General features: G+C 36.2%; 6 protein-coding genes and 1 pseudogene across 8 annotated transcripts; 4 read left to right on the top strand and 3 right to left on the bottom strand.

Annotated features, from left to right (window-relative positions):
* Positions 1-517: 517 nt before the first annotated feature.
* Positions 518-8,703, top strand: LOC110765875 (DExH-box ATP-dependent RNA helicase DExH14-like; annotated as a pseudogene).
* Positions 8,704-10,392: 1,689 nt separating this feature from the next.
* LOC110765889 (Nop53 protein) lies at positions 10,393-14,119 on the top strand. Its single transcript, XM_021969134.2, has 12 exons — positions 10,393-10,624; positions 11,301-11,473; positions 11,573-11,618; positions 11,726-11,751; positions 12,054-12,134; positions 12,234-12,344; positions 12,685-12,773; positions 13,056-13,175; positions 13,261-13,383; positions 13,469-13,535; positions 13,648-13,724; positions 13,824-14,119. The coding sequence occupies exons 1-12, from the start codon at positions 10,456-10,458 to the stop codon at positions 13,828-13,830; spliced, it is 1,089 nt and encodes a 362-aa protein (XP_021824826.1). The 5' UTR covers positions 10,393-10,455; the 3' UTR covers positions 13,831-14,119.
* Positions 14,120-14,702: 583 nt separating this feature from the next.
* Positions 14,703-16,774, top strand: LOC110765874 (ARM repeat superfamily protein). Its single transcript, XM_088248385.1, has 6 exons — positions 14,703-14,862; positions 14,999-15,065; positions 15,152-15,259; positions 15,404-15,502; positions 15,805-15,930; positions 16,479-16,774. The coding sequence occupies exons 1-6, from the start codon at positions 14,833-14,835 to the stop codon at positions 16,649-16,651; spliced, it is 603 nt and encodes a 200-aa protein (XP_088104511.1). The 5' UTR covers positions 14,703-14,832; the 3' UTR covers positions 16,652-16,774.
* Positions 16,775-16,940: 166 nt separating this feature from the next.
* LOC110765880 (amino acid transporter AVT6C-like) lies at positions 16,941-19,456 on the bottom strand. The gene is made up of 6 exons (XM_088248703.1): positions 19,430-19,456; positions 18,859-18,955; positions 18,254-18,406; positions 17,907-18,110; positions 17,358-17,823; positions 16,941-17,257 (listed from the first exon to the last, which is right to left on the bottom strand). Exons 1-6 carry the CDS (start codon positions 19,454-19,456, stop codon positions 17,131-17,133), a joined length of 1,074 nt encoding a protein of 357 aa, XP_088104829.1. The 3' UTR covers positions 16,941-17,130.
* On the bottom strand, positions 19,366-21,745 carry LOC110765879 (amino acid transporter AVT6C-like). Of its 3 annotated transcripts, none has more exons than XM_088248383.1 (5): positions 21,243-21,745; positions 20,691-20,843; positions 20,414-20,596; positions 19,830-20,295; positions 19,366-19,720 (listed from the first exon to the last, which is right to left on the bottom strand). In XM_088248383.1, exons 1-5 carry the CDS (start codon positions 21,643-21,645, stop codon positions 19,600-19,602), a joined length of 1,326 nt encoding a protein of 441 aa, XP_088104509.1. In that variant the 5' UTR covers positions 21,646-21,745; the 3' UTR covers positions 19,366-19,599. The 3 variants fall into 3 exon arrangements, with proteins under 3 accessions (XP_088104509.1, XP_088104510.1, XP_088104508.1); XM_088248384.1 differs by having other exon boundaries at positions 20,393-20,596; positions 21,366-21,745; XM_088248382.1 differs by having other exon boundaries at positions 20,393-20,596; positions 21,243-21,744.
* A 1,007-nt stretch (positions 21,746-22,752) lies between these two features.
* On the top strand, positions 22,753-24,119 carry LOC148297034 (uncharacterized). The gene is made up of 3 exons (XM_088249433.1): positions 22,753-22,846; positions 23,150-23,275; positions 23,824-24,119. The coding sequence occupies exons 1-3, from the start codon at positions 22,756-22,758 to the stop codon at positions 23,994-23,996; spliced, it is 390 nt and encodes a 129-aa protein (XP_088105559.1). The 5' UTR covers positions 22,753-22,755; the 3' UTR covers positions 23,997-24,119.
* A 166-nt stretch (positions 24,120-24,285) lies between these two features.
* On the bottom strand, positions 24,286-26,280 carry LOC110765877 (amino acid transporter AVT6C-like). Its single transcript, XM_021969119.2, has 5 exons — positions 25,857-26,280; positions 25,597-25,749; positions 25,250-25,453; positions 24,701-25,166; positions 24,286-24,602 (listed from the first exon to the last, which is right to left on the bottom strand). The coding sequence occupies exons 1-5, from the start codon at positions 26,212-26,214 to the stop codon at positions 24,476-24,478; spliced, it is 1,308 nt and encodes a 435-aa protein (XP_021824811.1). The 5' UTR covers positions 26,215-26,280; the 3' UTR covers positions 24,286-24,475.
* Between the last annotated feature and the right edge of the window lie 341 nt (positions 26,281-26,621).

Here is a 26,621-nt window from a genome sequence, read left to right as displayed (position 1 = left end):
TTTAGCTAGCTAGCTAGGTTTGTGTTTTTTTTCCTTAAATTCAAGCGCTAAACACCTTTAAGCATGATAGTTTATAAATGTACAATATTCTAGTGAATCAGACTCAAACTCATCACTACGAACGTCTAGGGCACAGAGCAAGCCTGTTCCATGTTTCGAGCAGTGCTCGAAAAATCAGCCTAGAAGCTAGGCGGGAGGACACCGACACCAGGGAGTTAGGCGGTACCGAGGCGGCTTGGGCTGGTCTGGGCGCCAGGGCAGGCCGTGTCCTTTTTTTTCCCAAATGAAGGCAGACAAAGCTTGCACTTGCAGAGGAATATGGTGCACGAGTGAAATGAAGAGATATAGAAACGAACACGAAGCTTGCACTCGCAGTCCAATCTTCAAAATTCAAATATTCGATCTTGAGTCTCTCTCTCTCAATTCAAGCTTTGATTTTTTTTCTTCGGTTTCGGCTGGTGCATTGAATCGATTTTTTTTTTTTGTGCTTTTCTGTTATTGAAGTTCGCAACGTCAAATGAACATCCAAGGCAGTTTCTTGGTATGCCAGAAGAAGGCCAGCATATGGTTCTTTAACCTGAGGCACACCTTGCAGTTTGGCATTAGATTACACCATGCCGGTCTGAATGACAAAGATAGATCTCTGGTTGAGGAGCTTTTTGCAAAGAACAAGATTCAGGCATTTCTGTTTTACCTCAGTAAGCATGAGTCTTTCCTGAAAAACACATTAGGAAAAGAGAATATAAAAAAGATCATTTTCTTACACTATATACTGATTAGGCATATGTATTAAATTATAGGTATTGGTTTGTACCAGCACATTGGCATGGGATGTAAACCTTCCAGGTCATCATCTGGTCATTATTAAGGTAAGGCAAAATTTGTGCGGTATCTTTTTCATTTGGTTCCTATATTTACAAAGGTTTCTAGCAGGAGTATATTACAGCATCTGTTCTTCATGACAATTTTACCTAAGTGTTGATTCTCTTGTAGGGTACAGAATATTATAATGGGAAAACAAAGAGATATGTTGATTTTCCAATATCAATCATGGATGACTATATAGAATAAAAAATGGAAAGAAAGAAATATGTGAATCAGATTACATGCTTTTCTCTCTTTGTAATCAACAGTTGCTCATATTCTACAAGAAAGATGGGAGTAGACTTATGGTAAGTTGGTCAGCAGTTTATATTTTTCACATATGACATTCATAAAATATTTAAACGTAGAAGTACATTTGCTGCAAAATAACTATGTTGACAAACTTATCTGGCAAGTTTTGTATATGCCTACTTGATACTTTTCTACAGTCCATGTGTTTTGTTGTTTTTATTGAATATTCATAGATTTTTGCTTGTACCTTGTCCTTTAAACAACGGGTAAGGAGGATAATGGAAGGCAACCGTCGGATGGGAATGGTAGATTAGTGTCACTGGTCCTTTTCTTAACTTTCTTAAGTATAAGTTTCACTGATTGTGGCTTGTTTTTTAATTTTGTAGGTTTTCATTGATTCTTCAACAGGTTCAATAGCTGATTTTTCTTGTGAAGTGGAAATTATCAAGTAGGTCTTTCATCCTCTCCTTTCCTTCTTAATTTTCTAGTATGCAGAATGTCATTTGTAAACTCCACTACCATGCTTCCTCCTTTTAAAGAAAATATTTATTATTTATGTAGGTTCCAGATGGACGTTTCTATTTAGAGGTTAGATACTAGTGTCTTTTACTTCAATATGTACTTTTGCTCTCTATTTACATTGTTTTAATGCATTATGAATGCTAAAACTGATATACTTTTCATTTAATGAATTATCCTTTATTTTTTGTCTTTATTTATACACCCGAGGTTGCAAATTAACTAATAGGTTTACCTATGATAAATATTTCCATGTCAGAATGCATTTTGTTTGAAGTTATGATGTTTTTTTTTAATGATCCATTCACATACTTATAATAATACTATTTCATGTAGATTCAAAGTCGCCGACGGTTTCTTATAATTCGATCTTGGGACCAAGATGGGTGAGTTGTCTTATGAGATGTCTAGCCATTCATTTGATCTTTAGTTACTGTTCTTGTTCAATATTTTTGTCTTTTGATGTGCTCTTCAGTTACTGTATGGGTACAAGACATATATCCACCAAAAGAGTCTAGAGAGAGCGCATACGTAAGTTCATGACAATTTGGTTTGCTGTAATCTCTCTATTGGAGTGTGCTATTTTCTTTTATATTTTATTTTTAAATTTTTTGTTGTAGAGAATAGTAAGAAGCTTGAGTTAAACTTGATCTGGTGCTTAACAATGCTTTTGAGTTTTTTTAAAATATAATTTATTACTAACAAATTGGTCACACATTTTTCTAATGCAAAGTTGCATAGTTTTCAACTTCAATTGGCAAAACTTGAGATACAATAAGCAGAGCTTAAAGTGTTGTGGATAAGGCATCTTATTTTACATGTGACACGTGACCTAATGGAATTTGGTTGTAAATCTTCAAATGTATTATAGTTGTCATTGAATTAAGTCTAATAATGTCATTGCTAAAAGCCCCTGTAGCTAATGTATTAATGGCTTGAAGTGTAACATGCATCACTGTAGGAAGACGCAAGACAAAGTTCTTCCATGTTTTTCCCCCTCATATTGGTTGCACCTATATGGTTTAACTTCTATATCTGTCCAGTTGCAGGAATTGACAAATAATGCAGTATGCTTGGTTATGGATAGGGCGGGGTAAAAGAGCAACATGTCAAGGTAAAATGCTTAGGAATGACATCAATTGAATGAACTCGGAATTTACCTTCTTTTTTGTTTTTTTTAATGGGTTATCTCCATAAGTTAAATCTCTTAGTCCTCTATAATAGGTATTTGGATGACCATTAAGAATATATCCTGAATCAGATTTTCCATTATTTTGGGTGAATATTATTGCCTGACTGAGATTACATGTTTCCATTTGGTGGTCAATTGTAATGGTTGGAAATGAAAGATTAGTTTTATTAGGTTAAACCTTTTGTTCCACTGAAATGTCTGTCATATTAAGATTTCATCTTTAGGAAGCTTCTGCTTGGAACATTTGGGGAGGATCTTTATCTCTAGATCAACATATCTTATTTACTTGTGACAATTTGTCTTTATTCAAGCCATTAAAATTTTCAATCTATATGTAATGCCAGTGTACATAAGAATGGTTTCTTCCCCTATTCTTGTGTTTAGTATACCTATGTGCCCTTTTGATGTATGATAGTATCTCTTTACAGATCGAAGACGACTTGAGAGACTTCTCGTCATGGAAGCGTTGATGCCTTCACTACAAGATCCTGAGCGTTTTTGCTTCTTGGTAACTTTATATTTCTCTTTATTAAAATTGAGTATATTGTGGGCTATGATTGCCGGTATTAATGTATCATTGGATGCAGCTTGCTTCTTTATTAAACTAGCATCGTCATGAAATGTTGGATCTCCTATGCTTGCGAGATACAAGAGGTATTGCACTTTTCTCCCTTCTTAACGTTGAGAATTTCATGTGCACGTGGGTATGGTATTTGTAAGAATGAGATACTACTTCTCATCTAACACCTTGTTTGAAATCTCATTTAGAATAGTTCGTATATATATATATATATATATATATATCAATGCCATATGACGACCTTTGATACCTTCAATTTATTTCAAAACTCTTTTCTTCGTTGTCTCATTAGACTGTGTTGTATCCAATTTTTCATATGCAGAGAATGCAATGTGAACTGATATATCTCATAGCAGAAGAGCAGGGTTGTCAAGTGCAATGAGAAAAAGGTTGTCATTGGGTTTAGTTCATAATTACGATGGATACATTTTAGAAAGTAAATTCTTACACAAGCAATTTTATACCATGAAATTTAAGATTCTTTTATCCCCAAAATGTTGGTGGATATTCCTATTTTTTGTTGTTGTATTTATGGGTTTAACCCGTATTATTTCTTATAAATAAAATTCATTTTTTATTCTTGCCTAATCGGCTAATAGCTGGAAATTATTAGAATGGGAGGTATCGGAAAGAATTTAAATTCTCATTCCCCAATATTACTGCTATAAATAAAATAATTGAAGAAATAACTCTATCCTAATTAGCAAAAGTGATATTTTAGCCCTAAACCCTAAACTAACACGATAAATTTGTATATTTAACGAGTATAGCCGCGCGGCTATACCTTTAAAATAGTCAAATACATTCAAAGCGTATAGCCGCACGGCAATACTCTTTAAATATATACACGAAGCTTGCACTCGCAGTCACACAGCCATTTCGCTTCCAAGCTTCAAAGACTCGGTCTTGAGCCTCTCTCTCTCTCTCTCAACTCAAGCTTCGATTTTTTTTTTCTTTCGTTTCAGCTGCTGCGCTGATTCAATTGGATTGGACTCTCTCTATGAAAACCATCAAATGTCATTCAGCTATTGAAATCTTCACTAAGATAACAACTCTGATGATATAAGGGAGTTAGCCGAGGGCCTAGGCGGCCTGGGCGGGTCTAGGAGGGGCCTAGGCGGCCTGGGCGGGTCTAGGCGGCCTAGGTGGGTCTGGGCGTCCTTTTTTTTCCATAAGAAGACAGATGAAGCTTGCACTAGCAGAGGAATGTGGTGCACGAGTGAAATGAGAGACAGAGAAACGAACACGAAGCTTGCACTCGCAGTCCAATCTTCAAAATTCAAATACTCGGTCTTGAGCCTCTCTCTCAACTCAAGCTTCGATTGTTTTTCTTCGGTTTCGGCTGCTGCGTTGATTCGATTTTTTTGGGTGCTTTTCTGTTATTGAAGTTCGCAACGTCAGATGAACATCCAAGGCAGTTTCTTGGTATGCCAGAAGAAGCCCAGCAGATGGTTCTTTAACCTGAGGCACACCTTGCAGTTTGGCATTGGATTACACCATGCCGGTCTGAATGACAAAGATAGATCTCTGGTTGAGTAGCTTTTTGCAAAGAACAAGATTCAGGCATTTCTGTTTTACCTCAGTAAGCATGAGTCTTTCCTGAAAAACACATTAGGAAAAGAGAATATAAAAAAGATCATTTTCTTACTCTATATACTGATTAGGCATATGTATTAAATTATAGGTATTGGTTTTACCAGCACATTGGCATGGGGTGTAAACCTTCCAGGTCATCATCTGGTCATTATTAAGGTAAGGAAAAATTTGTGCGGTATCTTTTTCATTTGGTTCCTATATTTACAAAGGTTTCTAGCAGGAGTATATTACAGCAGCTGTTCTTCAGGACAACTTTACCTAAGTGTTGATTCTCTTGCAGGGAACCGAATATTATGATGGGAAAACAAAGAGATCTGTTGATTTTCCAATATGTGAATCAGATTACATGCTTTCCCCCTTTATAATCAACAGTTGCTCAGATTCTACAAGAAAGATGGGAGTAGATGTCCATCACAATCCGCCCCCCTAACAATCAATAAACACAAATCATATTACTTTATGAATATTTGCCTCAAATATTAATACTAGGAATCAGGTTGTTTGGGGTTTTGAATATCAGAAAATCTAATAAAGTCAATGGATGAAGTCTTGCAGTCCTATATCATTTGCATTGCTGCTGTGACAGGAGCAGCACAATGATCCTCTTGTACTTAAATATGGTGAAGACACAAGTTAAAAGCCTTTGGTTTTGATTAGCGTCCTTAGTATTTGATTTATTGAGCCTGTACAAGATCTTACATGAGCATAGTTTTCTACAGATGTTTAATCCAGCTTACAATGGCTTGGACAATACTGAAACTGAAGTTCTCAGCTCTTACTTGTCTATAGGTAATACCATGCTCAATTCTCATGGATATTTTTTTTTTCTTTTATCAGGATATGCTCTCTCTTTCGGTGGCATTGCTTTGATTACTTATTGATTATTTTGGCAGGTTAGTGCAAAACACATTTGAGGATCTGGAAGACAGTGGATGCATCAAGATTAATGAAGACAATGTAGAGCCAACAATGCTGGGTTCAATAGCATCCCAGTATTATCTTAGTTACATGACTATCAATGTTTGGTTCAAACATAGGATCAGATACATCGCTTGAAGTAAGAAATGGTTCTTGAAGATTTTTATTCAGCATTTTAATTTCTCGCTTTTACTTTTTATGCCGTTATGCTTAAGAAGGTTCTGTACTATAGGTCGTCTTGCATATCCTATCTGCTGCTTCTGAATATAACGCAGTTCCTGTGCGGCATAACGAGGTAATAAGTCTATGGTTGGCTCTTACTTGGGTACTTGTTTATTTTATTTTTTATTCATAATAAGGCACACACTTAATGGAGACAATTAATACTTAACTAGCTTTGTGAGCGAAGTGGTATCAGTCAGTCCTATTTATTAAGAAAGGGCATATAAAACATATAATATATAATATATAATATTCATATATATATAATATATCGCAGTCATATGGAATCATTCTTCCTCCATACAAATTTGATAACAAGAATATGTTTTTCTTTGCATACCGCAAAGACAACAAAAAGTTCTCCATCGGATCATAGTGAAATTTTAAGTATTAAAAAATTATGAGATCTTAATCATGATTTCGAACTGTAATATCTTAATAGGAGAATTATAAGGAAGCATTGTCTGAGAGAGTTCGATATAAAGTGGATAAGGATTGCTTAGAAGATCCACATGTCAAAGCCAATCTGCTATTTCAGGTCAGAGTTGTCTTCAACTATATGTTTTTGAAATAAAAACTTCATGTCGTTTTCCTTTTTAGTTCTTTCATCTCATCGTTTTATTCTCTTAGAGCATCCACAGTGGGGGGTGTATATGGGGGTGTATGTTAAATATACACCCCGAGTCACCGGAATCGTCTCCAATGGTGAGATGTAAATGGATGTAAATATACATCACCACCATGGGGATGTAAAATAAAATGTATATTTACATCCATTTTTACATCCCTTGCAGGCGGGACCCACCCGAGAAAAGAGAAGAAAAATGAAGAAAAGTCAACATAAAAGGCTGGGACCCACGGCTACACCTCCGAATTTACACCCCCCCCCCCACTGGAGCAAAAAGTATATTTACACCCCCCGGAGGTGTAAAGGGGATGTAAAAGTGGCTTTACACCCCCGAATTTACACCCCCCCACTGTGGATGCTCTTACCATGCATGAATTCTGCAACATTTTTCGCAGTTAGAATTACCAATCAGTGATTACGTCACAGGCTTGAAGTCAGTATTGGATCAAAGTATCCGAATCATCCAGGCCATGATAGATATATGTGCTAACAGTGGGTGGATTTCAAGCTCAATTACTTGCATGCATCTTCTGCAAATGGTCATGCAGGTATTCTTCTTAGTAGTAGTACTTGCCTAGAATAAAAGACGAGTGCAAATTGGGCATTCTGCCTTGTTTATATTATTACATTCTACATCCAGCATATGAGTTGATTAGTTAGAGATGTTAATCGGCAATGCTGAGCACCCTTGAATTTTGTTAGTACATGTCTCTTTCCTGTATTGTTTATCTTGTTTTTTTTTTTTCCTTTGTCCTCCAAGAGAAGCTCTTCTTTTGTCTTATTTATGTAGATTTATCTGGTCTGAGTAAGGGTTGGATGTGAGTTAACCAGACCTTCAGAGACCCCTAAAGCATGAGAAATTATGACTTACTCAAGTGTTGTTAGAAGGGCCACTTTGGAATTTAGCCATATATATTTTTGTCTGTAAGGACAATGTGCAGCACTTGCACTTAAATGGTACACTAATTGTTTCAGAAAAAGGTGAAGCTTTGATTTATCTAAATATTTATTTTTAACAATTACTCTTTGACTCGGATGATTTGTTCCTTCAAGAAAGTAGAGTTTTCACCTCCTAGCCTCTTTTCATATCTTTTGGGTTCTTTTCAGGGTTTACGGTTTGATGGGGATTCTTCCTCACGGATGATATGCCATGCATGAACGTTGAACTTGTTGACTCGCTAAGCAAAAGAGGAATATTCAGCGTACAGCAACTATTGTATCTCCCCAAGGCAACTTTGCAGACCATGACTGGAAATTTTCCTGCTTCAAAATTGTATCAGGTACGGACTTCTAAGATAGTTGACACATGGCTGACTAACCCACAGGTCAAGATTTAACATGACTGGACAACTTTTTGATTGGGCTGGGTAGGTTAATGAAATACAATTCAGTTATTGGCTTTCAGGCATGTTAACTGATTTCAGTAGTTTTGCATCTAGAATATTTTGTTCTTCTAGGTTCTGCTGCCTTTTCCACGTATCCAAGTGAAATTAAAACTTCAGCAGAAAGTCTCACTCTTTAGACATCACACTGGTGAACACCAAATTCAGGCAAAACAAATCAAGAGCATTTATCCCGCGTTTCCCCAAGGTGAAAACTTCTTCTTGTTGTAAACTAGTAATGAGAAACCAAACTGAGATTCAGATTCTCTTTTACAGGTGAAAAATGAAGCATGGTGGTTGGTCCTTGGGAACACCTCAACATGGGAAGTATATGCTCTCATAAGAGTATCTTTCTCTGATCACTTGGTTACTCACATGGAGTTACCATCAGTTCCTAAGACTCTCCAGCTACTATGTGGCTTTTTCATGCTTTGCTTGCTAACATTTGTTTTACCATGCTTTCAAGTGGATGAAATTGACTTTAATTTCAGATTGTTATCTAAGGTTCGAGCAAGAGCACTCTATTTCACAACTTATTGAACTGCAGTAACCAAAGCAACATTTATTATCAGTAGATACATTGGACCTTAAGGTGTATAGTTATAGATAGTTTTAAAAAAGTATCAATACATTGGACCTTAAGGTGTATATCAGTAAATATTCGAATATAATACAAAGTCTAACCGCGTGGCTATACTGTTTAAATAAATATTTCCTTCTTTATGTATTTGAGTGAGATTGAGTAGTAGTTGAGTTGACTCTCTTTCCCTCTCCCATATATATTTCTCAGACTCTAACCCTAGAAGAAAGGGGTTAAAAAGAGTAAATACCGTGAAGACTTTTTTTAGGACATGGAAATTTAGATTCAAAACGCATTCAAGCAATTTTATACTCTGAATTTCAACATTCTTTGATCCACAAAATGTTGGTGGATCCCTTTTGTTATTCTATTTATGGGTTTAACCCTTATTTAGCCCCAAACCCTAAAATGATCTGAAAAAATTGTATATTTAAAGCGTATAGCCGGCTATACGCTTCAAAAAAAAAAAATTACAGCCGAAAGGCTATACTCGAAAAATATTAAAAAATTAGGGAACCCTGAGTATAGCCGTGCGGCTATTCCCTTTTTAAATATATATTATTTTTATTCAATAATATGTGAGAATTATGTGTATAATACGTGAATTTTGTGTGTCTTATTGAAACTTTTGTAAAAAAACATGTGTATTAAACATGAGAAATATGTGCGTACACGCATAATACATTATTAAACGTGAAAGTGCTAAAATCTTTATACGGGTAATAACTCTTGAAAAGTAAAAAATAAAAAGGGGGAAATAGAGACTCGAGTAATGGCCTAATAGTAATGGATAAGGCTCTTGGACTATGGAGAAATTTAATTAAGACACCCAAACGATTTCACAAAAGACTTAATAAATAGAAATTAATAATTTTGTGGACTTTTTCTTTAATTGTTTTATATTAAATAATAATTAAAATATAATTACTAACTAAAGTAATTTAAAGACTTGTTAAAATTCTAATTTTTTTTAAAAGCAAACATACAATACTCGTATTGAATATGTACGTACATATTTTTCATATTTAATACACGTATTTTTTACAAAATTTTCAATAACACACACAAAATTAACGTATTATACACATAATTCTCACATAATATACACAGAAATAATATATATTAAAAATTATATTAAAATACTATACAGTGGCAGAACTTTTAAGTTTTAATTTGCCAAATTTTTTTTGTTAAATAGTATAGGTGCGTGGCGGTACTACGGTTTTTTAATTTTTTTTAAAGAAATAGTATAGCCGCCCGGCTATACGCTTTTTTAATTTTTTTGACATGAATTAGTATAGCCGGGCGGTTACACTTTTTTTTAATTTTTTTTTATAAAAGGAATAGTATAGCCGACCGGCTATACGTCTCTAGTTTTAAGAAGAAATAGTACAGCCGAGGGGGCTAGACTTATTTTTAATATTTTTAAAGAAATAGTATAGCCGCCCGCCTATACTCGGTTCTTTAATTTTTTTAAAGATGTAACATGTAATAAATTAAAACTTTACCTAATTCAAATTATTTTAAAAAAATAATCTAAAGAAAAATAGCTGTAAAATATTTAAAAGAAAGGAAAATAACGATTGTTTTTTTTTTTGGCCGCATAACGGCGTCGTGTTACCCGCCACTGAGAATTAGGGTTTATAGACGAAGTACCTACCGAGTCATTCTTCAACCCACAAAGAGAGCAACGCAGTAGAGACTCAGAACAGAGAAAAAGGGATGGGGAAGAAAGCGAAGACATCTAGAAAGGGAAAGAAGGCATGGAGAGCCAACATAAGTACAGAAGACATTCATGACTTCTTCGAGCAGTCAACCAAAGATGCTCTCTCCGGTGGTTCTCTTTCCTCTGCTCCCGCCGAGTCGCTCTTCTTTGTCGACAAGTCCAAAGGTACCTCCTTTCTCCACGATGCTTTTTCCTTCATACCCTTTTACATCATTGGAAAATTGATTAAGATTGAATTATTTGGTTTTCTGAGGACATGTAAGGTGTATTGCAGACAGTTAAAATTTGCTTTGAGTTGGGTTTTTGTTGGTGAACTTATCATTTTCTTTGATGTAGTCGTCAATGCAATTATAACCATTGATACAGATATGTTTCCAACACTTCAAATGTGACTCAGATGTAGAAGACTTATAATAGTGGAATTTCATAATTTTTTGTTAAGAGTGCAATGTCGTAAGTTTAACTGGTTGTTGCATTTTATGCTAAAGGAGCTTCTTTTAACTTCATGGGATGCTGAAATTAGCTCTGATCATTTACTAAGAAATACTTTTTCGGAAGAAAAAAAAGCCCCTTTTGTTTGGAGAGTATGAGACTCCATTGTAAGGGGGATAGATAATTTAGAGGTTGTTTGATTTGGATAGAGTTCAGCTTGACTTTAAATACTCAATCTGATGGAATCTCATGGTAGTCTATTGGGTTTTTAGTCGCTCGAGAAATCTGGTGCGACTCAAAAGTGTAGAGTTTTGTACAATCCAGTTCCTTTCTTATGTTTTATTCTCTCTATTTTCTTGATTATTTTCTTTGGTACGTGGAAAGAACTTATATGCTTTGGTCTGACCAGATCTTTCGGTGAAGAGGAAGATTGAAAAACATAGACAGAAAGTACTCCATGTTGAGAGCATGCTACAGAAAAACCCATTTGTACAAGCCGTGCCTTCTTCGACACTGAAGAAATCGAAGAAAACAATTAAAGAGGTTCCAAAGCCAAAAGATGCAACTGAATGTGGTCCTCAGGTCGAATGATGGATAGTTATAATATTAAATTGTAAAATGCACATATTATCTATTTCTACCTTTTTTTTAATTTATTAATGTTAGTTTGACATCTCTCAGGGTTCTGTCTCAACTTTGGGCATGGCTGACTTATGGGGTGATAAAGGTTTCTTCAACCTTAATAACCAAATCTTTGTTTCTTCTATATTATTATTATTCTTATTTTGTTATAGGGTGCCTTGCCTTACATTACTGTTTTTGAATCTATTGCAGGTGGTGACAACAGCAAGACCAAGAAGGTAAGGCTTGTCATTTAAGTTCAAGTATATGATCATATTCTTGTTCATATCAGTTTTTGTCTGTTTCTGTTACTCTTTTTGCAATACTGATATTGCCGTGAAGAGGCATGCTAATATGCCACTTTGACCACCAAGTCATAATTCATGAATACTAAGATGCATAATGGATCACATGTTATCTTGGAGTCATATAAGCCTCAAAGCAGAACTCTGTTTGATGTGTTATTGCTTGAATGCATTCCACAGTTGTAGCTAATATTCCATAGCTTTTAGTTGATATATGTCTATTGAATTTTTTGAAGACGGTGAAGCCATCACTTATTCCTGCTGTAGAAGTTGAGCCTCCAGGATCCTCATTCAATCCCACATTTGAAAGTCACCAGGTAATTTCCTGATAACAGTCTTGATACCTTTATTTTTGTCGAACCTTTTGGCTTTAATGGCATAAAGTTTTTCCATCTTTTCCTGTTTTTCCAATTCAGGAAACATTGGCTCATGCTGTTGCACAAGAAATGCACAAAGTCTACAAAAAAGAGTTAGGACCTCAACCAGTTCCTCTAACTGTTCCTGGGGAGGCTGTTGATGAAGAAGAAGTGAGTGTCTTTTTTTCCTTTCATGAATCATCACGGATCTTAATTTGCCTCAAGTGTGGAGCTTTATGTACATCTCATAGTAAAGTTGCACCTTTATACTTAAGAGTATTTCTAATGTTGTCTTAAATAATAAAATTTATTTAGTTATAAAGAGTATAACTAGGGATCATGATCTCTTTAATGATAAGAAACAAGAACTTTATTGAAGAGAGACTAGAGAACTACAGAACAACATGGATGAGGAGGGTCATAACAATTAATATATTCTCTGACAAAAAAAAATGTTATAATTTACATGTTACTTTAATTGAGAAGCTGACATACCAATCTACTTTATTAGATGTATTTTCTCGATGCTGATGAAGGCACTGATGATGATATGAATCCAGAAAATTTGGATGAGAATGAGGATGCTGCATCTGAGAAAAGGTGATCCCAATTTAGATCATTTCATGCCTTATTTATTTATTTTGGTAAATTAGACAAAACTTTCTTTAATAGCATTGATATAATTGTCTTTCTTTGTATGCCAATATGACAATGCTTTATTCAAAGATGTGTGCTTGTTGTAGTACATTTTCATGTGCTTCCTGTCACACTATACTTATGAGATTAAACTTCTCAAATTTTCCTCCTGTCATCTGGCTTATATGATAATGTCATGAAACCTAAATGCCATGAGCTCATATTGTTTGAATAAAAATGGTGCAGGCCTCTTAAAACAAAGAGGGTGACAACAGTCATGTTAAATAAGAGAGCTAGGCGTAAAGAACAGCTTAAAAAGGAAGCAGAAGCGATAAAGGCACAGAAGCTTTCCAAAGAAATTGATGGGTAATATATTCTATGACCTTTTTGCCTCTAGATATACTCTGGTGAAGATTGCACCCTGATAATTTCCTGTCATATTTGGTCACAGCTTACCAGATATTCTTCAGGAAATAGCTAAAGAGGACGATGAGAAGCATAAAAGACATATTCGACGAGTTGTAGCCAAAAAAGAGAAACTAAAGTCATGCCCCCCACGCTTGGGGAAGCACAAGTATGTGCTAAAAAAATGCTACTCTCTCTCTCTCTATGTATTTATTATATGCATTTGATATAACATGTTAATTCTTCTATTACAGATTCGAGCCTGCCCCAGTTCAAGTCCTCTTGACCGAAGAAATAACTGGATCCCTTCGGAAACTGAAGGTATATATGAATTTTTTTTTTCTTACCAAAACTTTCATCAGTTTCCGATTCTTTGTGTATGATTCAGACAAGACTAGAGGAAAGTCTAATTGTTTTCTTCTTTTCCATGAAGGGTTGTTGTACCCTTGTCAAGGATCGGTTCAAGAGCCTAGAAAAAAGAGGATTAATCCCGCCAAAATTTAACAAAAGGTTAGTGTTCTTTGAAGGTTCAGTGGTTTTTGTTGGAAGTTTAATCAAACTTCTTTTTCTTCACAAACTCTTCTCATGATTTGTCTACTTTTTGGACAGGAAATAGAGCTTTTTCGTGATTTGGTTTAACGAGATGGTAACGAGGTGTGTGGAACCAAAGTCATCAGCTGGGGTTCAACGAAGATCAGCTACTGATGCAGCATCAAATTTTGTCAATGTCAAGTTCAATAGTTTTGTAGTTATCTTTATTCACTTTTTTTTGTTCATTTCCCTGTTTGGCTGGAAATTCTCAGTTCAAAATTCACTCCTGTTCCTGTTGTAATCAACTTTTGATTTACACACTGATCATCCTTATAAAAATTTGCCAGAAAAAAAAAAAGTTTCTTATATATTAATGTTCATGCCTTTGGTAGAATTATGAATTTGAGGTCTTGTTTACCTCCCTTTTTCCCGTTAAGAAGGAAATACTTTTATTTTTTTTTTAAAAGTGGAGTGATCTTATCCACTTGAAAGAAAATTGTCAATAACCAAGGTGGTTAGGGTGAGTGGTTCGGCACTCTCATTCCTTAAGAGAGGTCAGGGGTTCGATCTCTGCTCTCGTATGGAGTCACCACTTTGGTCAACACTTTACCCCTTACGGGCCGACCCGGTGTGAGCAGGGATTAGTCTGGGTTGTTGTTAAGGCTTAAAGGTGCCACCCATAGTTGGGGCCCATCCAGGATCACCTCGTGGTTCAGACTAAAAAAAGAAAATTGTCAATCTACCTTTTTGATCAAATTATTTTACTTGTCAATTTACCTTAATCAAATAAATAAATAAATTTACCAAAAATAAATTTCGTTGAAATTTTATTTATTTACCAAAAAAATAATAATTAAATTTCCTCCTAAAAAAGAGGTTTAAAAAAGAAATTAATTATGTCTGGGCTGTAAATAAAGGCCCATTGGATTCAGTCCCAGAAAACAACATTAACGACACTTAAGTGAAGCACCTGACCCAGCGGCTTTAGGCCTTTTCCCTCCCCGCCGAGTCCAAGACCTGCTCTGCTCTGCTCTTCAATTTCGCCGCAGCGAGCATCGACGGAAAATCTCAGTCATCTCTTTGCACTATGCGCACGTTAGCAGCCAGGCTCACCACTGTAAGCTGCTTCTTCGAATTGAAAATTTTCATACCTAACAACGAAAGCCCATTTCGAGTTTCATTTTTTGTTTAATTTTTATTAACTGTCTCCAATTTTGATGTGATGTGAAATTTTTTTTTATCGGTGTTCAAAGTATTACTGTAGAAGAAACCCAGTACGGAATGCGCAGCCTCGCAATTTCTCAACTTACAACGGAAGAGGTCACTCACTCTTATCCCTATCAATATTTATTTGTTTGGTTGCTGAGAAAATGAAGGAAAATGAAAACTCTGATATTGAATTGCAGATGAGCTCTCCCTTGAACAGGACGCTGAAAGAAAAATCGGATGGCTGTTGAAGCTGATATTTGCTGGGACTGCAACTTGCATAGCTTACAACATCATGCCGTATATGGGTATGTCACTCTGCGTGTTGGTTCATTGCAATCTTGAACTAGTTTTATCTTCTTCTTTTCTTCTTTTCTTTTTTTAACTCGAAGGAAAAATAATAAATTACCATTTTTTCCTGATATTGCTCTTGTAATTTACTACGTTTCCAGGAGATAATTTGTTGCAACAGTCCGTGTCACTTTTAACGGTCAAGGATCCTTTGTTCAAGAGAATGGGGGCTTCTCGATTAGCTCAGTTTGCAATTGATGGTAACTTCGAAGTAGCTCTATTTTCTGTTTTGTCAGTATTTTATTTTGAGAATTCACTCATTAGATATACCTGGTTGACTGGTAATGAGTTACCAGTTATGTAATCGTTTTCAGAAACTGCCTTGCGTTTGAGCTGCATAACATAAGAAGTTATTATTTCTCAGACATCCAACTGTCTCGAATTGGGTTGTAAATTACAGTGTTAAATGGTTTGCCATTGGACTTCTATCTTGAGCTTTTTGAATATGTAGCACATGAAAATCAGGGGTCAGATAGTGAAGTTTGTTTCTCTTGATTTATAGATGAAAGGAGGATGAAAATAGTGGAGATGGGTGGTGCTCAAGAGCTCGTAAACATGTTGGTGGATGCTAAAGATGACCGCACAAGGAAGGAGGCTTTGAAAGCTCTTTCTGCTCTGTCACCCTCAGGTCAGGCTTTTCCATTTGCAGTCAGTACTAGATGCGCCTGTGTCCATCCCTTCAAACTTTCTTTCATTCTTAGAATAGGTGCACATCAACTGAAAGTCAGGGAATGCTAAAGATGACCGCCACCATACATTGCTGGTGGAATGAATTTCATTCCTGTTTATTACTGAATGGAAGAATGTAATTCCAGCAAAGTGTAGCCTTAAAATCTTTAGATGCATGAAGCATGTATTATATGCCCGCTACATTCAGATTTTGAATTTATATAGCAGTTTCTGTGAGTAATTCTCCAGTAAACGTAATGCACATTTGATAATTGTGGTAATAATATTTGGCAGTTTTGTGTAGGCAGTTGTTAAAAGAACATGTAATGTTAGTGCTTAGAAAACAAAAAGGCTAAACGTGTATTCTAGATGTCGAGAAAAACATGTTGTTTACAGAATTAACTTAGTGATTCTGTAGAAGTTTAATTTTTGAAAGCTCCTTTAGTGTTTTGTAGTGGGTACAACTAGAGTTGTTCTGTGTTAATCAGTCCTTTCTTATTACTGCAGATCAAGCTATTGGAGCTTTACACCAAGCTGGGGCAATCTCAGTTATCAGATCAACCCCTGATTCCTTGGAGAGTGCTGAAATTGAGAAATACAAGTCAGGCTTGCTCAAGAGATTTCAGGATCTTAGATACGATATTCCGTCTACAAATGTGTCAAGGTCTTCAGACTCTTAGCCTCCTATTACAGGCTGCAACACAATCTCAAAACGGCCATGCCTGCATTGTAAGGATAGATGGATATGCCCTGTATCTTTTCTTTCTTCTTAAATATAATAAACAGAGTTTGAATTCAGTAAATTGGCCTGAATTTTCATATCAATGATCACCGGTGCTGTTTCAAAATTAGAGAACCATCACAATTTCAAACAATCGTAGATAAAATCAGTAAAATGCCTGAATTTAGTGCATATTTCATAAGGTGGTGAATAATTCTACCAATATTGTATCTCTAAAAGGCTTGTAATTGGTCATTATGCTGTTTCATTTATGTCTGTAATGCACCAAATCATGCAATATCATTTCTTTTGGTACAAACATCATGTAATATCATTGTGATAGAGAATGTTTGTGAACTCTAAAGAAGCCATGCTATGAATAATACAATAGAATACAAGCACCTCAGCTACAATAAAAATGAGGAAAAGGAAAATCAATCATGACTTGGTCCCGAAAAAATTGTATATGTTGGTGGAAATGGCAATTGCGCTTGTAACTACTGCCAAGAACACCATTATAGTCGCCATGATTCTATCTCTTCTTGTAGATATGCCATGTACATCCCTGTAATTTGCATAGAATAAAGAGTGTCAAATTTAGCATTTTTTTTAACACACAGAGAGAGAGAGAGAGAGAGAGAGAGAGAGAGAGAGAGAGAGAGTACCTTAGAACAATAGCACCAGGGAAAATGAAGGCAAGGCAGACTGCAGAGGTTGATCCTAGAAACTGAAAGATATACCAAATGTTTGGGAAGGCAATTGCTGCGAGGTAAGAGAAGACTAGCAGACCAAGAGTGAGGATCACAAATCTTCTGGTATCTGTGGCCAGAAGTGGCTTTTTAGGGAAGAGAAGTTCATCTAAGTTGACCCTTAAAGAGAAGTTCAACAGTGGGAAAACCAACATCAGATGAAGTGCATAGCTTAATCTGACCACATCATTAAGCAGAGCACCCATTGCTGAATCTGAACTTTTGTCAAAATTGACAAGTATGTCACTCATGATTGCATCTCCAAACAAAAGATACCCAAAAAGTCCAATGGAGAAATAGATTGCTGCACAAAGCACCAGTGAAATTCTGACCGCTGATATCATATCAGAGGGCTTGCCAAGCTCAAAACCAATTGGATGAACTGTAAGCCATCAATCAGAGAGAAACCAATGAACCACTGATCAGAAAATTCAACATGTAAATAATAAATTGTTCATTTCTTACCATTGAAATGAAAAGTGAAGGCTGTGACAATGACTGGAACAGCAGTGAAAAGATCAAAGAAGGAGGTTTGTTTGTCCAAGCTTGGTATCAACTTTGGGTTGCTGGTTTTTCCCTCAAAGATGGCATAGATTGCCATGGCAGAACTTATGCCAACAAAAACCACAGCAAGAAGAACTGCTATGGCAGAACTGTACTTGAGAGATTCTGAAAACTCCAGCCAGTTAGTAATTAGATGTCATCACAGACAGAGTTTACGTTTAAACACTCAGAGAAGCATAATTAATAAGCACAGAGTTCAACAACATATAGACAAAAAAACGGCTGTTTCCTTCTGCAAAATTACTTACCCACACGCCTTAACAAGACCAGTGGCAGAAAAATGAACACGAGAGTGAACAAGATAGCAATATCACGTGAGTTCCACCACTGAATTCCAAACCACTCTTGCAGAACCCCTGAATGCCCTGTTCCTGAAGATCCATTTCCAGATAGAACATCCCCTGAAAATAAAAAAAACCAGAGAAAAAAAAGTACCCTTTAATTCTTATTAAGCTCTAGTTAGAAACAACAGAAAAAAAAAAGCTACTGAAAATTGAATCTTTCCAATTATAATCTGGTACATGATTAAGCACCCAAGATTTCAAGAAAAGTTTCCAAGTTTTTTTTACAATTTCGATGGTTTTTATTTAATTTTTATTGATATCAATAATATCCCGATATTTCCATCAAAATTTCCATGTTTTTGGACTACCGATATTTTCGAAATCATCGATATTTTAGATCTTGGTTTGAACTATCACTTATTTGGAGTAAAAAAAAAAAAACTATGACTTGGCTGATGAGAAATTTGTGGCACTTGCATGTAAAGCAATTACCCGCTTAACTAGATTGAGAACAAAAACTCAATTATTGCTCTATCCTCTTCTAAATTCACATATAGAAAAGAACGCACATAAAAAACGGTGTTGACAGGTTTTGTCAAATAGATCAAAATACGTAGACAAGATGCCCCAAACAAAAGGAGAGTAGGGTTGGAGAGTTGTGTGAGTCTAGCTGCTGAATGGGGACACTTCATTTTCAGTATTTTGCTTTGGAGATTTGTATAGGTGGTTGAGAGGTCGTATTCAAGAGGAAGATATAGATAATGGATGGCTAGCTAACGTGGAAAAGCCAAAGATAAGACCTAATTTATAGGATAAAATAAATAAAGGATAAATAATGCCGTGGAAACCCACGTAAGATAATATACAAAAATGCATGCACAGGGTCGTCATCAACATCACAGCAGAAGAGACCGAGGATTTTGGTGATGTTCTTGTTTATAATATATAGTTGTTCTACAGATCTTGAAGGGATATCATGATCTGATTCTGAGTTGGCCAAATATGATATTCTTAACGGATCACGATCGTGATTTGAGCTTTATAGCTCTTGCTAAATTGGCAAGAACAAGTGTATACATGAACATTCTTTGCAGATTGATGTCTCAAAGTTACTACAGATTTATTGCAGAAGATAATTACAGCGAGGACAAATTTGATGAATTCCATAGTCACTAATAGTAGAACAAATACGTGTACAATGTATTATACACTGAGGCAGATTGTGTGGCTTTCAAAAACCTACGCCTAATCTGCCAAGTTCAGCCTCTTTGACTTCAAGTGTAGTAAAGCAGTTTATAATAATATGATGGCTAGCCTTGAGCTGAATTGTAAAGAGTGGTAGACATTGCAATTGAGCTTGTCACCACAGCCAAAATAATCACCAATATTGCAATTATCTTGTCCCTTCTTGTTGATATACCATGCCCATCCCTGTCAAGAAGTTTGAAACAAAAACCAGGTTTGATTAGTAAAACCGTAAGTACCAGACCTGCTCGCTGCTTGCTACACTAGAAAAGTAGAAAGGATTAGAACTTGGTACCTAAGAATGAGAGCAGCTGGGAATATAAATGAGAGGCAAACTACGGTAGTGGATCCCATGAACTGAAAGAAGTACCATATGCTTGGGATAGCTATTGCCACAATGTATGTAAAGGAGAGCAGCACAAAAGTGAGGGACAGAAATCTTGAGGTGCTTTGGGCCAAAATAGGCTTATTTGGGAAAAGCAGTTCATCTATGTTGGCCCTTAAGGAAAAGTTCATAATAGGAAACACAAACAAGAGGTGAACTGCATAGCTCAGTCGAACAATGTCATTGATTATCTGCCCAATTGTGGAATCAGAACTTTGATCAAAGTTTACTAGTATGTCATCCATTACCGAATCGCCAAACAATAGGTAGCCAAAGAAACCGATAGAAAAGTAAATGATGATGCTGATCACAAGAGAAATCCGAGCAGCTGATCTCATATCAGAAGGTTTACCAAGCTCTGCTCTAATTGGATGAACTGCATTCATTCACACAGTTGCCATATATTAGCTATCAGAAATTTAGTTGTGTAACATAATCCAGATACCACAAGACCAAAAATGATGTGCCCTCACTATTGACATGGAATCCAAAACCTGTCACAAGAATTGGGATGGTGGTGAAAAGATCAAATACTGAGACTTGATGTGCAAAATCTGGAAATAGTCTCGGTTTCTGAGTCTTCCCTTTGCACAATGCGTCAATTGCCATTGCAGAACATATGACAACAAAAACCACTGCTAGCAGAATGGACACTGCTGAAGTGTGCCTTAGTGAATCTGTAATTAAGCAACAAGCACTCTGTTGGTAAATCCCAGTCTATACTTAACAATTTAACATGTTCTTGTGGTTGTTTGATATTTACATACTGACCTACTCGGCGTAACAAGACTAATGGAAGCATCACAAAGAGTGCAATGAAGAGAAGCGCATAAGCACGAGAATTCCACCAGTGGATGCCAAACCATTCTTGTAAAATACCCAAGTGCAAGGTTCCTCCAGAATGACTTCCACATAGAACATCCCCTAAACCAAATTAAGAAAACTTCTTTCACTAGTGTAATTAGCACGGTATGCCACATTATCACATAGATTAAGTGTAATAAACAGCATAACAAAAGGGTTATCTTTAAAGTAGAGATAGCTTCCACACAAAAACAATCCATCATTGATTCTTTGTTTTTACTTTGTGACTTTTCCGTAAACATGTTCCTATCAGACACCAAGCATCCATTATAAGACAGAATGGCCCGGTGGGTCTTTTCTTGTTTTATATGACACAGATAACATAACAATCCATCATCAAACTAAGGTTTTTTCCCCAAAAAAGAAATGGGATTTTTATCTTATCAACAAATTTGAATGACAGTTGAGCAAATTTAGAAATCTAACACAATTGTTGAGAGATGATCCAATTAAGCTTACCAATGATAATGAAATAAATGATGAGGCAGCCAAGGTTGGTGATAATGACACAAATTTGCACAGCAATGGAACCCCAGGGTCCAAAAGACTCACCCAGCATGCCAGAATAGGTAGAAGACTCGCCTGAGTTTGTGTACCTGAGCAAGAACTCCACTGTGACCTCCACAACCAAGGCCACCAACAATATGAGAATGAACCCAGGAACTATGCCTAGGACCTTGATGGTTGCTGGAATTGACATGATCCCAGCTCCAATCATTGTGGTTGAGATGTTGAAGACAGCCCCAGAAAATGAAGCGCCTTTTTCTGATGATGATGAGTTTTGACCTTCCAAGGACTTGAGGTCCTGCAAGAGTGGATGAGTAACTGCTTCAGCCTCATCACTGTTTTCCTGCTTCACCATCTCCTTTGATTTTTTTTGGGAGCTATTCTGGGGATGCTTTGAGGCCTCAATAAATAGTTGGTGTGCTTGTTATTGGTTATTTTAATCCTGACATTGATGTGAACTAATACCAGGATTATCATTCCTGCAAGTTATTGGTTATTTTAATCCTGGCATTGGTTTGGTTTAACCCACCATGGACCTTCAAGTTGTTGGAGAGCCCAACATCTTCTCAAAAAGAAAACTGTTTGAGTTGGGCCTTCATTCTCCAGTCAAGTTTGGGTTTGATTGCTAAACCCAAATATGTCACAAATAAAAGGGATAACACACAATATTTTGATTTCTTCAGGAATGTTCTAAGAATATGCCAAAGTAATTCGAGTTTTCATTATTTACAATGCTAAAGGAAAGATATGCTAGACAATTCTCCAATGATGGTGTTTGTTACAAATGATAAATGAGTAGCTAGGTGTGAAATTAAATTTAAAGGAGTACAAAGCCAAGTGACCCATTCAACAATGTTACATAACTCAAGTTTTTCCTCATTAATTATTATTTTTCAATTTAGTTGGTATTTTTATTGAAGATTTTGAGACTATCTCGATTTTTCCAATTGACTTATGATATATATGGAAATATAAGAGATAGAGCTACATTTCCCATATTTTTCATATTTTTTTAGAAGGTAAAACGACTCCAAAACATGTGTGCAAGTTAGCTGTTTTGTTTTCCTAATTAAAGATGAATTGCTTTCCTAGTTAGTTCTCTTAGTTGTTTAGTTTTTGTTTAGTTTTGAGAGAGTTTTCCATATTTTTTTAGAGTGGGTTTTAGTTCTTTCACACTATTATAAGGCCAACCTAACTTCTCTCTACCATACCTTTTTACACAATTTATATTTAAGAGACAACAGATAACTTCGGCGTGTGCATCATTATTGTCTTTTGTCATAACTTTTCTTATAATGGTTTTGTTACATTGGAAAATAATGAAAACTTGAAAACTTGAATTGTCTAGCATATCTCCTTTGGCTTTGAGAATAATGAAAAATTGAATTCTCAATTATGGTTTTGTTACAATGATAAATGAGTAGCTAGGTGTGAAATTAAATTTACTACGTTTCCAGGAGATAATATGTTGCAACAGTCCGTGTCACTTTTAACAGTCAAGGATCCTTTGTTCAAGAGAATGGGGGCTTCTCGATTAGCTCAGTTTGCGATTGATGGTAACTTCAAAGTAGCTCTATTTTCTGTTTTGTCAGTATTTTATTTTGAAAAAATTCACTCATTGGATATACCTGGTTGACTGGTAATGAGTTACCAGTTATGTAATCGTTTTCAGAAACTGCCTTGCGTTTGAGCTGCATAACATAAGAAGTTATTATTTCTCAGACATCCAACTGTCTCGAATAGGGTTGTAAATTACGGTGTTAAATGGTTTGCCATGGGACTTCTATCTTGAGCTTTTGAATATGTAGCTCATGAAAATCAGGGGTCAGATAGTGAAGTTTGTTTCTCTTGATTTATAGATGAAAGGAGGATGAAAATAGTGGAGATGGGTGGTGCTCAAGAGCTCGTAAACATGTTGGTGGATGCTAGAGATGACCGCACAAGGAAGGAGGCTTTGAAAGCTCTTTCTGCTCTGTCACCCTCAGGTCAGGCTTTTCCATTTGCAGTCAGTACTAGATGCGCCTGTGTCCATCCCTTCAAACTTTCTTTCATTCTTAGAATAGGTGCACGTCAACTGAAAGTCAGGGAATGCTAAAGATGACCGCCACCATACATTGCTGGTGGAATGAATTTCATTCCTGTTTATTACTGAATGGAAGAATGTAATTCCAGCAAAGTGTAGCCTTAAAATCTTTAGATGCATGAAGCATGTATTATATGCCCGCTACATTCAGATTTTGAATTTATATAGCAGTTTCTGTGAGTAATTCTCCAGTAAACGTAATGCACATTTGATAATTGTGGTAATAATATTTGGCAGTTTTGTGTAGGCAGTTGTTAAAAGAACATGTAATGTTAGTGCTTAGAAAACAAAAAGGCTAAACGTGTATTCTAGATGTCTAGAAAAACATGTTGTTTACAGAATTGACTTTGTGATTCTGTAGAAGTTTAATTTCTGAAAGCTCCTTTAGTGTTTTGTAGTGGGTACAACTAGAGTTGTTCTGTGTTAATCAGTCCTTTCTTATTACTGCAGATCAAGCTATTGGAGCTTTACACCAAGCTGGGGCAATCTCAGTTATCAGATCAACCCCTGATTCCTTGGAGAGTGCTGAAATTGAGAAATACAAGTCAAGCTTGCTCAAGAGATTTCAAGATTGTAGATACGATATTCCGTCTACAAATGTGTCAAGGTCTTCAGACTCTTAGCCTCCTATTACAGGCTGCAACACAATCTCAAAAAGGCCATGCCTGCATTGTAAGGATAGATGGATATGCCCTGTATCTTTTCTTTCTTCTTAAATGTAATAAACAGAGTTTGAATTCAGTAAATTGGCTTGAATTTTCATATCAATGATCACAGGTGCTGTTTCAAAATTAGAGAACCATCACAATTTCAAACAATCGTAGATAAAATCAGTAAAATGCCTGAATTTAGTGCATATTTCATAAGGTGGTGAATAATTCTACCAATATTGTATCTCTAAAAGGCTTGTAATTGGTCATTATGCTGTTTCATTTATGTCTGTAATGCACCAAATCATGCAATATCATTTCTTTTGGTACAAACATCATGTAATATCATTGTGATAGAGAATGTTTGTGAACTCTAAAGAAGCCATGCTATGAATAATACAATAGAATACAAGCACCTCAGCTACAATAAAAATGAGGAAAAGGAAAATCAATCATGACTTGGTCCCGAAAAAATTGTATATGTTGGTGGAAATGGCAATTGCGCTTGTAACTACTGCCAAGAACACCATTATAGTCGCCATGATTCTATCTCTTCTTGTAGATATGCCATGTACATCCCTGTAATTTGCATAGAATAAAGAGTGTCAAATTTAGCATTTTTTTTAACACAGAGAGAGAGAGAGAGAGAGAGAGAGAGAGAGAGAGAGAGAGAGTACCTTAGAACAATAGCACCAGGGAAAATGAAGGCAAGGCAGACTGCAGAGGTTGATCCTAGAAACTGAAAGATATACCAAATGTTTGGGAAGGCAATTGCTGCGAGGTAAGAGAAGACTAGCAGACCAAGAGTGAGGATCACAAATCTTCTGGTATCTGTGGCCAGAAGTGGCTTTTTAGGGAAGAGAAGTTCATCTAAGTTGACCCTTAAAGAGAAGTTCAACAGTGGGAAAACCAACATCAGATGAAGTGCATAGCTTAATCTGACCACATCATTAAGCAGAGCACCCATTGCTGAATCTGAACTTTTGTCAAAATTGACAAGTATGTCACTCATGATTGCATCTCCAAACAAAAGATACCCAAAAAGTCCAATGGAGAAATAGATTGCTGCACAAAGCACCAGTGAAATTCTGACCGCTGATATCATATCAGAGGGCTTGCCAAGCTCAAAACCAATTGGATGAACTGTAAGCCATCAATCAGAGAGAAACCAATGAACCACTGATCAGAAAATTCAACATGTAAATAATAAATTGTTCATTTCTTACCATTGAAATGAAAAGTGAAGGCTGTGACAATGACTGGAACAGCAGTGAAAAGATCAAAGAAGGAGGTTTGTTTGTCCAAGCTTGGTATCAACTTTGGGTTGCTGGTTTTTCCCTCAAAGATGGCATAGATTGCCATGGCAGAACTTATGCCAACAAAAACCACAGCAAGAAGAACCGCTATGGCAGAACTGTACTTGAGAGATTCTGAAAACTCCAGCCAGTTAGTAATTAGATGTCATCACAGACAGAGTTTACGTTTAAACACTCAGATAAGCATAATTAATAAGCACAGAGTTCAACAACATATAGAGAAAAAAACGACTGTTTCCTTCTGCAAAATTACTTACCCACACGCCTTAACAAGACCAGTGGCAGAAAAATGAACACGAGAGTGAACAAGATAGCAATATCACGTGAGTTCCACCACTGAATTCCAAACCACTCTTGCAGAACCCCTGAATGCCCTGTTCCTGAAGATCCATTTCCAGATAGAACATCCCCTGAAAATTAAAAAAAAAAACAGAAAAAAAGGTACCTTTTAATTCTTATTAAGCTCTAGTTAGAAACAACACACAAAAAAAAAAAACTAAAGAAAATTGAATCTTACCAATTATAATCTGGTACATGATTAAGCACCCAAGATTAGTGATCATAACACATATTTGTGTGGCCACAGATCCCACCTGCCCAAAAGACTCTCTCATGACACCAGCATACGTGGTGGACTCGCCGGAATGCGTAAACCTCATCAAGAACTCAACCGAGACATCAGCCAAGAAAGCAATGATCACAATAAGCAGAAAAGCTGGTATGACACCAAGCACTTTGAGAGTGGCCGGGATTGACATAATTCCGGCACCAATTATGCTCGTCGACACGTTGAACACTGCCCCTGACACCGTTGCCCGCCTCACTGGCTTGTTCTTCGGCAGGAGTGGCACGCGAGCTCCGACGGCAGGCGACATTCCGATGACTGCTCTGCTTTTCTTGCTAGAGAGTCTTTTAGGGATGTTGTCTTTTTGTAAATGAAAGCTTTTAAAGTCCTGTGCATATAAATACAAGATAGGTGCATTGTTGGTAGAGGTGGTTTAATTTACCAAAATGTTGTTAATGTGCATTGAGGGTGATTATTTTAAGGGAGTTAAACGAAGGGTAGGATTGGAATTTCGAGTTTTAGTTTTATTGGTGGGGTTTTTAATAAGAAAGGACAGCTTGGAGTGGGTTTGTATTATTGTGTAACATAATAGAACCTGAAATAAAACGAAATTGTATTTGGATGGAAAAGTGGGTTGTGTGCTTTGGTCATTGGGGATTTTAAAATCAATGGTTTAGATACGGAGACGTATCTGGCATTCGTTAAACCAATGAGTTT

The sequence above is a fragment of the Prunus avium genome, chromosome 2 (assembly GCF_965620075.1).
Source record: "Prunus avium chromosome 2, drPruAviu1.hap1.1, whole genome shotgun sequence".
NCBI classification, from domain to species: Eukaryota; Viridiplantae; Streptophyta; class Magnoliopsida; order Rosales; family Rosaceae; genus Prunus; species Prunus avium.
This window is presented reverse-complemented; position numbering and strand designations above follow the sequence as displayed.

What these genes read in the sequence shown, in the direction of transcription:
- LOC110765889 (XM_021969134.2), top strand. Translation starts at nt 10,456, where the DNA reads ATGGGGAAGAAAGCGAAGACATCTAGAAAGGGAAAGAAGGCATGGAGA. An exon ending in CTTTCCAAAGAAATTGATGG is followed by an intron (nt 13,176 to 13,260) that starts GTAATATATTCT and finishes ATTTGGTCACAG; the next exon opens with CTTACCAGATATTCTTCAGG. An exon ending in GATCCCTTCGGAAACTGAAG is followed by an intron (nt 13,536 to 13,647) that starts GTATATATGAAT and finishes TTTTCCATGAAG; the next exon opens with GGTTGTTGTACCCTTGTCAA.
- LOC110765874 (XM_088248385.1), top strand. Translation starts at nt 14,833, where the DNA reads ATGCGCACGTTAGCAGCCAGGCTCACCACT. An exon ending in TAGCAGCCAGGCTCACCACT is followed by an intron (nt 14,863 to 14,998) that starts GTAAGCTGCTTC and finishes CGGTGTTCAAAG; the next exon opens with TATTACTGTAGAAGAAACCC. An exon ending in CAACATCATGCCGTATATGG is followed by an intron (nt 15,260 to 15,403) that starts GTATGTCACTCT and finishes CTACGTTTCCAG; the next exon opens with GAGATAATTTGTTGCAACAG.
- LOC110765880 (XM_088248703.1), bottom strand. Translation starts at nt 19,456, where the DNA reads ATGGAATTCATCAAATTTGTCCTCGCT. An exon ending in TCATCAAATTTGTCCTCGCT is followed by an intron (nt 18,956 to 19,429) that starts GTAATTATCTTC and finishes TTCAGCAGCTAG; the next exon opens with ACTCACACAACTCTCCAACC. An exon ending in CCTGGTGCTATTGTTCTAAG is followed by an intron (nt 17,258 to 17,357) that starts GTACTCTCTCTC and finishes TGCAAATTACAG; the next exon opens with GGATGTACATGGCATATCTA.
- LOC110765879 (XM_088248382.1), bottom strand. Translation starts at nt 21,645, where the DNA reads ATGGTGAAGCAGGAAAACAGTGATGAGGCTGAAGCAGTTACTCATCCA. An exon ending in CATTTATTTCATTATCATTG is followed by an intron (nt 20,844 to 21,242) that starts GTAAGCTTAATT and finishes AATTTGGTTTAG; the next exon opens with GGGATGTTCTATGTGGAAGT. An exon ending in TTTTGGATTCCATGTCAATA is followed by an intron (nt 20,296 to 20,392) that starts GTGAGGGCACAT and finishes GAATGAATGCAG; the next exon opens with TTCATCCAATTAGAGCAGAG.
- LOC148297034 (XM_088249433.1), top strand. Translation starts at nt 22,756, where the DNA reads ATGTTGCAACAGTCCGTGTCACTTTTAACAGTCAAGGATCCTTTGTTC. An exon ending in AGCTCAGTTTGCGATTGATG is followed by an intron (nt 22,847 to 23,149) that starts GTAACTTCAAAG and finishes CTTGATTTATAG; the next exon opens with ATGAAAGGAGGATGAAAATA. An exon ending in TTCTGCTCTGTCACCCTCAG is followed by an intron (nt 23,276 to 23,823) that starts GTCAGGCTTTTC and finishes TTATTACTGCAG; the next exon opens with ATCAAGCTATTGGAGCTTTA.
- LOC110765877 (XM_021969119.2), bottom strand. Translation starts at nt 26,214, where the DNA reads ATGTCGCCTGCCGTCGGAGCTCGCGTGCCACTCCTGCCGAAGAACAAG. An exon ending in GGTCTTGTTAAGGCGTGTGG is followed by an intron (nt 25,454 to 25,596) that starts GTAAGTAATTTT and finishes TGGAGTTTTCAG; the next exon opens with AATCTCTCAAGTACAGTTCT. An exon ending in CCTGGTGCTATTGTTCTAAG is followed by an intron (nt 24,603 to 24,700) that starts GTACTCTCTCTC and finishes TGCAAATTACAG; the next exon opens with GGATGTACATGGCATATCTA.